At 40.0% G+C, this 11,595-nt stretch overlaps 1 protein-coding gene across 4 annotated transcripts in view; it reads left to right on the plus strand.

The window, feature by feature from the left end:
• Positions 1-11,595, plus strand: part of pkn1a (protein kinase N1a) — a 52,509-nt gene that overhangs the window by 35,345 nt on the left and 5,569 nt on the right. For 2 of the 4 annotated variants that reach the window (XM_044191520.1, XM_044191519.1), the window contains exons 6-17: positions 2,297-2,442; positions 3,092-3,305; positions 4,553-4,747; positions 5,292-5,401; positions 5,496-5,639; positions 5,961-6,036; positions 6,851-6,986; positions 7,284-7,410; positions 8,618-8,697; positions 10,306-10,381; positions 11,048-11,139; positions 11,547-11,595. The exon at positions 11,547-11,595 is cut by the window's right edge and continues 128 nt beyond it. In XM_044191520.1, coding sequence (XP_044047455.1) covers positions 2,297-2,442; positions 3,092-3,305; positions 4,553-4,747; positions 5,292-5,401; positions 5,496-5,639; positions 5,961-6,036; positions 6,851-6,986; positions 7,284-7,410; positions 8,618-8,697; positions 10,306-10,381; positions 11,048-11,139; positions 11,547-11,595 — 1,445 coding nt within the window. The remainder of the gene's footprint in view (positions 1-2,296; positions 2,443-3,091; positions 3,306-4,552; positions 4,748-5,291; positions 5,402-5,495; positions 5,640-5,960; positions 6,037-6,850; positions 6,987-7,283; positions 7,411-8,617; positions 8,698-10,305; positions 10,382-11,047; positions 11,140-11,546) is intronic. The other 2 variants (XM_044191523.1, XM_044191521.1) reach the window with 1 other exon arrangement.

Consider the following 11,595-nt stretch of genomic DNA (forward strand, 5'->3'; position numbering starts at 1 on the left):
CCTCTGTGGAAAACCTACTGGGTTTTTAATGATCTGAAGTTCCTTCCACTGCTGTAACGTGATAAAAATAGTTTTACAGATGTTAATGACCAGACTGAGCAGCAATGATTTTGTACTGAAAGAGGAACTCCACCAATTTTACACATCAAAGTTTGTTTACAGGTCGTGGGGAGTACTACTGCAAAGTGAAAAAAGTTGTATAAAGCCTCCAAAGGGAGCAGAGTGAAGTCTGATAAATTGCCTCAGGTGATGTCACTTGAGTCGGTGTCGGTTGGGGCTGAAGATTACAAGTTTGAAAATGAATAAAATCTTCTTAAAAAGAAGCGAGCTTACCATACCTCTGTAGCCCGCTCCTCATCTGTGCTTAAGGCTAGCGGCCCGAGGCTACATTAGCTGCTAGTAGCAGAACACACCCGATTCTCTGACCTCGCCAGGTTTTGCCTAGGAAGACGAATGCATGGAATACAAAAGACGATATCTCCGGTTCTGCTGCATCAATTTAGATCTTTTTTTTTTCCCTTTTTTTCTTTTTTTTTTTAAACTGTCCATCGTCAGTCCAACAGTGCAACAGTGTTATGAGTGCAATGCTAAATCAGTGGAGTACTCTTTTATTAAAAAAAAAAACCCAAACCCCAAACCTTCTATTATGCACAAATACATATAACGCATATGCCTCTCTACACTTTCTCTATAGGCTATTGCCTGTAATGGTAACCTCAATATAACTCTCCTATTAACTTCAGTTAAATGTTCTTCTTTTGTGCTGGTGTCCCACATAGTCTCTGAATATTTCTTGGTTATTCTGTCTCTCTCCTTTAACCACACACACACACACACACACACACACAGGGGTTGTGTGTATTGTGTACACAGACAGACAGTCTCCAGGCACCACACCCGGTGGAGGGGTCATCTAGCAGGGTCTGGGCTCCAGGCAGAACACCTTATTAGGAGATAAAAGCATCCACATCCATCTCCACCCCTACCTCCCTCTTTTCCTTTCTTTCTCCTCCTGTCTCATGCAGCGTTTTGAACAGCTCATAAGTCATAAAAAATAATTTTTAATCACTCCTCTGTGTCCGTATGCTCTTCCTCTTAACTAATCCATATCTGTGTGCTCCACTGTGTTTTGTTACCCACTGCGAGAAGCTGCTACTGTGCCATTAAGCTAACCACTTTGCTGTAAGTGTGCTTCACAGGGGCTACTCTGTGGCTGACCCCTTGTCTATTTTTCTAAGTGAGGGAGCTTGACTATGTTTTTACTTTTTAAATGATAGCATTGCACCTAACTTTCAGCTTTTATCTAGCTACTGTTACCAAGTCTTTGCATTTAAGAGGTGAAATAACCAATTTGTCAGTGTTTTATCACTGGCATTGGTTGCATTTTGAAGTGGCTGGAGAGCAGAGAGCGACTGGAAATATTAAAGTGTACTGTATATAATGTCAAAAAAAATACTTTTGTTCAGTTTTAGCCATTTTTAGTATGTGATTTGTCTTAAAGTTATTCATATGATTTCTGTCTCTCCGCCTAACATTACATTATTAACCATTTGTAATGATGGCAAGTTTTTTCTATTAACATTGTCACATCATGATCAGATAAGTGGCTTATTTTCTAGCATCAAACAACAAAAAAGGCAACATGTTCATGTTATAATAATAATATTATTATTATTACATGATAAAATTTCCATTACAATCATCTACCTAATTAGGGTTAGTTGTCACCTGTGGTAACAACAGCAAATATTGGATAACAAGCTATTATTACTATAAAGTCCTATGAAATATTATTTAAGTATTTGAGATATCTGTCATTTGTTTGTTTTCTCTGTAGCTTAACAAACTTGTAACTTAATGTTGATGCCAATATAATTTGATTTAAATCTAAATAAAGAATTGATCACAAAGAAAGGAAACATAAAAAATAAAAATGGACAACAGAGGCTTTTAAAGATGGGAATGAGAAAGCCATTTGGAAATAATAATGTTGTTTTCTAGGGCATGCTCACAGGCTGCTTACCTCCCTCCTGGCACTGCTAATGTCTTCGTTGTCTGACTCTTGTGTAATGCATGACATGCATTAAGGCATTAACCTAACTCAGTATGCCCGGGGGAGTTCCCTATAACACACTGCTGCCAAAACAAGAAACTGTAGTCTCAACAAGCACCTGCCAAGATCAAACTATAGAACATAACTGAATAAAAGTTGCAGGTGTGATTAAAGCAGTATCTTATGGCATTACAGCCTCGGTTGCATTGTGTAAAATCGTCAGTAATGTCCGTCCCAACGCAGGTAACCAGGACCTCTGTGGGGTGGAGCTGCGTATTGAAGAGCTGAGGCATCACTACAGGGTGGAACATGCTGTCGCTGAGGGGGCCAAAAATGTGCTGAGGCTCCTGGGGGCCAGCAAGGTCCAGGACAAGAAAGCCCTGTCTGAGGTTAGACTACACACACACACACACACTTTTTCCAAGTTTGCTTAACAGTTTTTACAGCATCATGACGCTATAAGACAGAAGATACTAAAGGCAATGTAGCACCACAACCAGTTTTGTCTGAAGTCAGATATTTCATAGAGCAGCTTCAATTACTGTTCGTTCTCTATTCAACATTTGAGACACATCTTCACAACAGCAGCTTGCAAAATCACATATGGCCTAACAACTCAAAATAAGCAGTTCTGTGCAGGTGTTGGAAGTGTTTTTGATCATTACTAATGATTCGCCGATTCCTAAATCATGTGTTGGCATTTAAAACTTTGAACTCGTTGAAACAGAAACCCATTACAGTCATGAAGCATGGTGTTACAAGCAAATATTGAAAGCTATTTCAAATGCAAAGGCTAAAAAGTAAATATCAGTATCAAAGCAGTATGTTTTTTGCAGTGTATCGTGGTATAGAGCCTCTTCACATTTTTACATTGATACTCGTACTTATGTGACAAAAATATGATGGGAGGGTTCGGTTGTGTGGGCTGTGAGATTGGATAGAGAGGTAATAGTTTACTCAATGTCCACCTAACAATTTAAGCAGTTACCCAGTGGATGTAAATGTGTATTAAAGCTGCTCTGTGTCGATGCTCTGTAGGCTCAGTCTCGCCTGAGCGAGGCATCTCAGCGGTTAGACCTGCTGAGGGACTCTCTGGACCAGCGTCTGACAGAGCTGCCGGAGGACCATCCCAAGGCCAGCGTCATCAAAGAGGAGCTAGTCCTGGCCTCCTCCCCTGCCTTCAGCTCTCGCCATGGCGCCCCCTACCTCCACAACCAGTACAGCACCCTCAACAAACCCTCACCTCTCACTGGTACGTAAAACAAAACAAAACAAAACTATGCAGGGCAAAGTCCAGCAAGCTTGCACCACGAGAAGTCATCATACTGTTTATACACACTGACTCAAATACGGAGCAGCAGTCACAAACTCTTTACAGTCACATCCCTAAATCCTAACTGCACAATGATAAGATGAATCTACACAACAGGTACAATTGCTTATTTTTCATAACATGTAAAGCACTGGAATCCATGGTTTAGATGAGCACAAGAGCATCCAGTAAAACGTTGAAGACATTGGGGTTGACATACTAACACACTGCCACTGTGGAAGCTAAAAAGAAGCGTCATTGAAGCCTGTCGTTAGTGTCTATGTGGAGCCATCTGATTAATCCAGGTAGGATGATGACACAGAGACTTTTTCAACAACAAAAGTCTAATGAATTGGTTCATTTTTACTTGGTTTCAAAATCAAATCTTGCTGTTAATCATATCATATAGTGGTTGTAATATAATATGGATAATACATACATGATATCTACACAGTGGTACTAGATTATTTATGGTGAGTTTGCATAAAATCTATGATGCATGGACTGGCTTTTGTACCAAAGACATCCATTTGGTATTGACAACACTGCTAGTAAATTGTAGTGACAAAAACACTGCAGCAGCAAGCACATATCATTTTAACCTCAAAGGATGAATACTGTACAGTGCAAAGGAACATTTAGCATTTTGGGTCTTTTTTGTGGCAATGCGGTTATCCTGTGTTGAAACATAAAAACTTTTTTTTTTAAAAAAACTTGTGTGCTGCAACCACATTTACCCCTTTAAATGGTTTGATACATCTTTTCACACATAACTTGCAGTGATACTACTTTTTGCCACATGAATGCAAGACCAAGGAATTTGGGAGACATTTTCTTTCATTCTATATATAATTTTCTTGAATATGGTTCATATGGTCACCATTAATTATATTTAGAATGGGGATGATAATGATCATGTGTGATGGGTGTGTAATGGCAGTTCATTGATTTTCAGGCCAGTGATGCTAATTGCTGTTTGTGTCCAGTTAATTATGGACACAATTATATTATTATTTGTGGAAGAAGGCATCAGGCTTTTGCGAGTGCACATAGTCTTTGTAAATCAATTTGTAAATGTAAATCTATTTTTGTGTTCACAGAGATTTTTAGTCTTTAATTATTTATCTGTCCTCTGGTGTTTTGGCCTTTGGGTGGTTGTATCTGACTTTGTTTTCCTCTGACTTCAGGTACCTTACAGGTGCAGCTGCTGGGCTGCGTGGGGTTGTTGGAGGTGGTCCCAGGTCGCAACAAAGGGACAGCTGTCCTGCTGCCCTGCTACAGCCCCGGAGACACCAGGTCCTTCATGAGAGGCAGCAAGGGGCTCTATGGACGGAGCGGCTCAGTCAGTGGGAAGACGCCCAGCAAGACAGAAGAGCTCTCCTGTGAGTGGTTGTGTGTGTGTGTATGTGTGTGTGTGTATGTGTGTGTGTGGAGCTGGGTTTCATCTGAAAACGTTCAGTGCTAATAAATGCTCACTAAAATGTAGTTCAAATGGTTTAAAAATAAGAACTTGTAGATGATGTATATGGATTTTTTTTCGTCACAAACCACGTACTGTCACTTTCAAGGCAATGTAGCAAATCTATATTAAGTATATTAACTTACTGTCACTTTAGGTTGGTGAGGTTAGGTACTGTAGGTCACACATAATGGCATGGCAACATCTGCACATTTAGCTGAATTACCTCGATACCCTGTGTAGGCAATTCACTACCAGGTCTTGCACTTTCTGCAGTGTCTCCAAGGAAATTAATGGCAATCATTAATCAATACTTAAATTGTTTAATTGTAGCGTGAGCATACAGTCGCTTTCATTTTTATAGTGGTCAGGGCTAAAGTGCAAGGTAGGACTGTGACCTAAGGAGGAGATCAAATTTGCTGATTTTGTGTGTGTGTGTGCGTGTGTGTGTGTGTGCGTGTGTGTAGCTGAGGTGGGTGCAGTGCTGAAGCTGGATAACACAGTGGTGGGCCAGACAGCTTGGAAGACTGTGGGAGAACAGGCCTGGGACCAGACCTTCACTGTTGAGCTGGAAAGGGTCAGTACATATAAACACATAAATACACAGAGTGCATTTAAGTATCCTTTTAGTAAACTAAACGTGCCGGTGTGTGTATGTGTGTGTGTTTTAGTCGAGGGAGATGGAGATTGCTGTTTACTGGAAGGACTACCGCTCGTTGTGTGCTGTGAAGTACCTGAAGCTGGAGGAGTTCCTGGACAACCAGAAACACAGAGTTCAGCTGGAGCTGGAGCCTCAGGGCCTGCTGCTGGCTGAGGTACACACACACATACATACACACCAACAACAACAACAAAAAATGGGAAAAGGGACAGCCACACACAAACGTTGGACACTGATGTCCTCGCACACATGACACCTATCTCTGTAAGTGCTATAAATACACACAAATATATTCAAATGTGCATATGTACACACATACACACACACACACCAGCTGTCACATGCACCTGTGCTGAAAAACACTTTGCTTTGATAAATCATACTTGAAAGGTTCAATCGTCTCAGTATGATGTCTGAAAATAAAATGTGGGTGCGTAGTTTCCATGTTTTCATGTTTCGTGTGTGTGTTTTCCAGGTGACCTTCTTCAACCCGGTCATTGAGCGAGTTCCTCGCCTCCAGAGGCAGAAGAAGGTCTTTTCTAAGCAGCAAGGTGAGGAAGAGACAGAGTGGAGAGGAAGAGGAAACACTGAAAAATATGCTGGTCTTGTAAATAATTATGCAGTTTTTCCACTCTGCTGTCTTTAATTTACATGGATGACCTTTTTGAAATGAACAAACAGCTTAAGCTGGCTTAATCTTAATGAGAGAATGAATATAACCAGAAGGGAAGAAACATTGCTGTTACTCAGTACACTATTTTCATTTAGACCACAGCACCATCTAGTGGTAAATAAATAATAGTGATAGTAAAACTTTATTTATGCAGCGCCTATCTAAACAAAGCTTGAAAGTACATCACTTAAACAAGATGTAAAACAGAGATATTAAAATCGGTTTAAAAAAAACACAAAGGATAAATTTAGCAGAAAAACAATTCAGCCAAAGCCTGGAAAGGTCATTCATCTACTTAGACGACTGATGAGAAGGACTAGTCCCTCTGTTTCCGGTGATCATGGAAGTTTTGGAATATTATTTAACTTCAGGAGTGTATTCCAGACTATTATAAATTCCCTTCTGAAGTCTGTGAATATCAGGAAATTATTTTAACTGTAATTTACATCCCTACACTTTCATCATATGTTGTTTTTTTCCATAACAGTCCCGACTGTTATAACCAGACATTTTATTTTAGTCAGGGTGCTGAGGTGGGATCTGATACGTGACAGCAAATATCTACAAAAGATGATGTGATAATGGTGGAAATGTAAAGCTCTTTCCTTAGAGAAAGTGTCCAGAAAGTGGTGATCTGCTCTGCAAGACGTATATTGGTGACATTAGATGTGTGTACGTACTTGTGTTTCAAGGCAAGGCATTCCTGCGGGCTCGTCAAATGAACGTGGATATCGGGACGTGGGTGAGGCTGCTTCGAAACGCCATTCCAACTGTCAACAACTCAGGAACCTACAGTCCCAACGCACACAGCCTGACACTCAACTCCGGGTGAGACAAGCACAAAGAGTGCATAAGCCACACAGATGCAAACACTCCACTTAGTTAATACGTTAATTGTATTGAAGAAACACTCTACGTGTGACGTTTGATAGCTGTCAGTTAGACTTTGCTGTCAACCAGAGCAGCATTCCTTGATCCTTTTTCCTTGTGTTTCCTGGCAAAGTATAAAGCATGTGATGCTTTCTCTGCCCCACGTCTAACAACCCTTTTGTGTTTGTCTCTGTTAATTTGTCTGTCTGCATCGACACGTTGGTCTGTTTGTTCGTGTCTATGTGAATTTTCCAGGGAGGTCTCAGTGGAGAAGTTGAGTCTGGACAGCGACTCTCCGATAAGAGGCGATTACAAGAGAGACACGGACACACACACCCCGGTGAGACAGACGGAGAGAGAGGAAGCCCGGGAAATGGGGGAGGTGTGTGTGTGTGTGAGTGGGTGGGTCTACTGTAGTAAATCCACTCCTCTGTTGGCTGTGGAAAGAAGGGAATCTCTCTATTTAACATGAAATTAAAGCCCCAAGCCTTGATCCACAAGTAAAGACATGCATCTGCATTAAACAGTAAGATATGGGATAATTCAACACATGGACAATTGTGTCACTTTGATCAGTGAATAATGTAATATTTACAGTTTAGGTCCAGTTTGGATTATATTTTGAAGCTAGACACATTTTGCTTTAGATTTGTTATTTACAAATAGGAGAGAACAAAAAAGTTAATTCTGAGTTATAGTTATCTGAGAACATTTAGCTGTTTCATAATGCCGTGTTCATGTCATATCAGTTATCGTAATGACTAGTGTTCAAATTTTGTTCATGTCAACATACGACGGGAAATTATATGAAAGCTCCGATATATCCGACCGCTTAATAATACGGAAGTGTCTGAAAACAAAACAAATACTGTATGCACGCCTCATGCCAGCCAAAGTCAGTTGTTTAACGTAACTGAACTCAAATTTGATAGATATAGTTTTATAATGTCAGTGCTCAGTATCTTTAACCCTCACTCAGCCAATTTTCTTGAGTTGTCTGATGACATGAACGCTTACAAGTCGTAAACATGGGAATCTTCCCATCTCTACAGTCCATCCCACATGACGTGAATGCGGCATAAGAGCGAGTGAAACGTCCATCTGTTCAATCCACAACCACATCCCCATGTGTTACAGTGTCACTGTCCTCAGAATCAGCACAGCTACTGAGAAGTTGAAGGACAGAAATAGTTCTCAAGTGGGCTCGATGAAGAGGAAAACAGTTCTGTATTTATTTATTGATTAATTTATTTCATTTTCATCACCCACCCTAGCTCTGTAGGCCTATAGTTAATCCAGAAAGCTCATACTGAAAAGGATCGATCATTATACAGTACTGAAGATATACTTAATACGTTCACAACATATGGAAAGCAGGTGATTTGTGTGAATTGAATGGCTGCCTGTGGAGATTATGGATTGTCCTTGAGGTGAATCATACTCACTACAGTTTGTATGACACGTCCAAACTGTTGTCATGAAATCATGTGACTGTTGTCTTCCATCCTGTGTCCTCTTACCTCTCTGTCTCTGCATGTCTCTCTGTGTCTTTTCCTTTGTGTCTCTTTCCTCGCGTGTCCTCCCGTCAGGACCGACCGCCAGTGATCGAGCCCTTCTCCCCCCAAGACCTCACCCCCGAGTGCCCTGTCCGAACCCTGTCTGTTAGCAGGTACACACACATAAGAACATAAACACAGCATCCTTATTCCACAACCTGATCAATTTTAACTCTCCCAGTGTTCCTTTATGGAACAACTATAGGTTCATGTTGAATGGCAGGCCACTTAGAAATGACGACTGGGAATCCAAAGGTACTAGAACTTTAGACAAAATGAGAAATCCACCGGACAGAAAAATGAAACTGCTAAGTTTAAAGCTGCATATGGTATTGAAAATAAAGACTTAAAATATATGCAAATAAGATCACAAATGACCAAATATTTAGGGGAAACCATATCATAATCATAATAATCATACCCAGGTTGACGGAAACTGAGTCTAAACTGCAATTACTGCAATTGGCCGGACAGAAGGACAAACTTGGATTGAAATTACACAAATTGGCATGCAGTTCAAAGGAATTGGGGAAACCATGTCTGGAAAACAAAGCATTTAAATCGGTGAAGAACAAAATGATCAATTATAATTTTGTACATAGAACATATTTCACCCCTGTTCGGTTGCATAGGATGGGTGTATCCGACTGATCTTTGTGGCACTGCAAACAAAATAAAGGTACTTTTTATCATTTGCAATGGGCTTGCAGTAAAGTAAAAACCTTCTGGCAAAATGTTACGCAATCCCTGGGAAAGATCATTGGCTATACTGCTCATCGTGATCCAGCAAGGTACCTTTTGAATTACACTGTTGAAGGAACCTGGTCCAAACACAACAAACAAATTTTAACAACCGGACGCAGATGAGCTGAAAGAGGGACCGTGGCTTCAGACATTTCTAGAGACTATCTCGATGTAGGGAGCTGCATCTAATCTTTCTGAAGTTTATAATGAGGAACAATTGTGGAAGGTCATGATGGACATTGTTCGTAAAATACCTACCTTCCCAGGAATTTCTAAGGGATATTCCCGAAGCAACATAAACAGTCCATGTTTCCTTTATTTATTACTCTATTGGATAGATGACTTGAACTTTACTTTCTTTAGTTTATCCTCTAGACCGTCATCTCACTAAGGCACACATAATCCCTCGATTTTTATTTTAAAGTTTTTTAAATTAATGTTTGTATTTTATTATTATTTTATTTAATTATTTACTATTATTTATTACTATTTGTTTTTGTTTTCTTATTCTCATAGCCTTTTTTCACCTTGTACAGATATCTGTGTTGGTATGTGAATAAAATATGCCGTTTCTCTTTTCTGTAAGTATAAAAAAAAAACAGTAGGAAAAGCAGGTGTGTTAAATAATGAAATTAACGATGGCTGAATTCCATTTACCTGCTTCAGTTTCAAGGTCCTGGTATCGGGCATGCTGACTCACTGTCATGACTTACTGGGACACTTGAATAGGACAGAGCCATCGTTAATGTTATTAGTAACAGCTGTGCTTTTCTACTATGACAAGTCAACATGTCTGCTGTGAGAAAGGCCTCTTCATTAGCATGAGACTTACAGTTACGGTGCTCTACCCTCGCTCACAGTTACCATGTCTACCATGACAAATAATGCTGTTCTGAGCAGTTTGTTTGGTTTTTAATCTATTATTTTTAGTATCCACTATAAATGCTCCTGCTGACTGTGTGTGTCCGTCTCTCCAGTAAGCAGAGGAAAGGTCCTCTGTCTCTCCAGGACTTCAGGCTGATCGCTGTGTTAGGCAGGGGACACTTTGGGAAGGTACAGTTTGGCAAATGGTCCGTTTTTTAATAAATACAAAATTTGAACTTGAAATACACAAAGAAACTGTGGGAAATGGTTTCCCAAACAGGTCAGTAATAACGAAGGAGGGGAGTTCTTGAATATGCTCAATATGTGCACAAATCTAGGCACTTACTAGCACAAGAAACACAAAAACGCTTGGACTGGCAGCTCCTCTGGATTGCTTTCCTCAGGCAGCATCGAGGGGTTTATACCGACATATTTCTAGAACTAAGGAAAAAACAGCAAGTGACGTGATAATTACACCACAACCAGAAAACCATACATACAAGACAATTGGTAAAAAGCATTTTTTTTTGTTCTTTGTGACATACAAGTGCCTGTGTTTGTTTACATATTGTGCATATTAAATCTGATCACTTTTTTGCATTTAATGGCTCCCCTCCTTTTTCCTTTGTTTCATTCGGATTGATTATGTGCATTCAGAAAAGTGCTGCAAAGTTTTTTAAGCAGTAACTATAAATCATGCAATTCAGACCTTATTGTAATAAGAAAGTTTTCATTTCTCTTCTTCATTAAACCAATAAACATGCATATCTAGAAGCCCTCAGTTCACTTGTACAGCTTTTGTGCATTTTTAAGAGTGAAACAAACTGAGCTGTTGCTGTATGTGTCTGTCTCCAGGTGTTGTTGTCAGAATACAAGAAGACAGGCACGATGTATGCCATCAAAGCCCTGAAGAAAGGAGATATTGTAGCTCGGGATGAGGTGGAAAGGTGTGTGTTGATGTGTTTATTACTGTGCGTGTGCCTGTGTTTGTGTGATTGGTTGCTGTGTTTTTTTTAGCTTGGATCTCTGAGCTACAATAATACATTTCACTGTATTTAATCTGTGCTGCTGCGCCTTGAATCACCATGATTACAGTTCATCTGTGGGATGAGTGTGGGTGTCTCATCGACCAAAATAAACTATATAATTATGTGTAAATGTCTCATTTTCCCCTCCAATCTTTTTTTCTCTCCTCAATCCTTAATTTTTCTCTCATCTTCTGCATCCTCCGGTCTTTCTCCGCTTTCCACCTCCTCCTTCACATCCCTATTCTGCCTGTTTGTCTCTCTCCCCTCCTTCTCTTGTTCACTTTATTTTGGCTCTACATTCTCCTTTTCTTTCCTTCCTCCTGCAGTCTAATGTGCGAGAAGCGCATCTTTGAGATTGTGAACATGTCCCACCAT

Source organism: Siniperca chuatsi, linkage group LG3 (genome assembly GCF_020085105.1).
Source record: "Siniperca chuatsi isolate FFG_IHB_CAS linkage group LG3, ASM2008510v1, whole genome shotgun sequence".
Lineage (NCBI taxonomy): Eukaryota > Metazoa > Chordata > Actinopteri > Centrarchiformes > Sinipercidae > Siniperca > Siniperca chuatsi.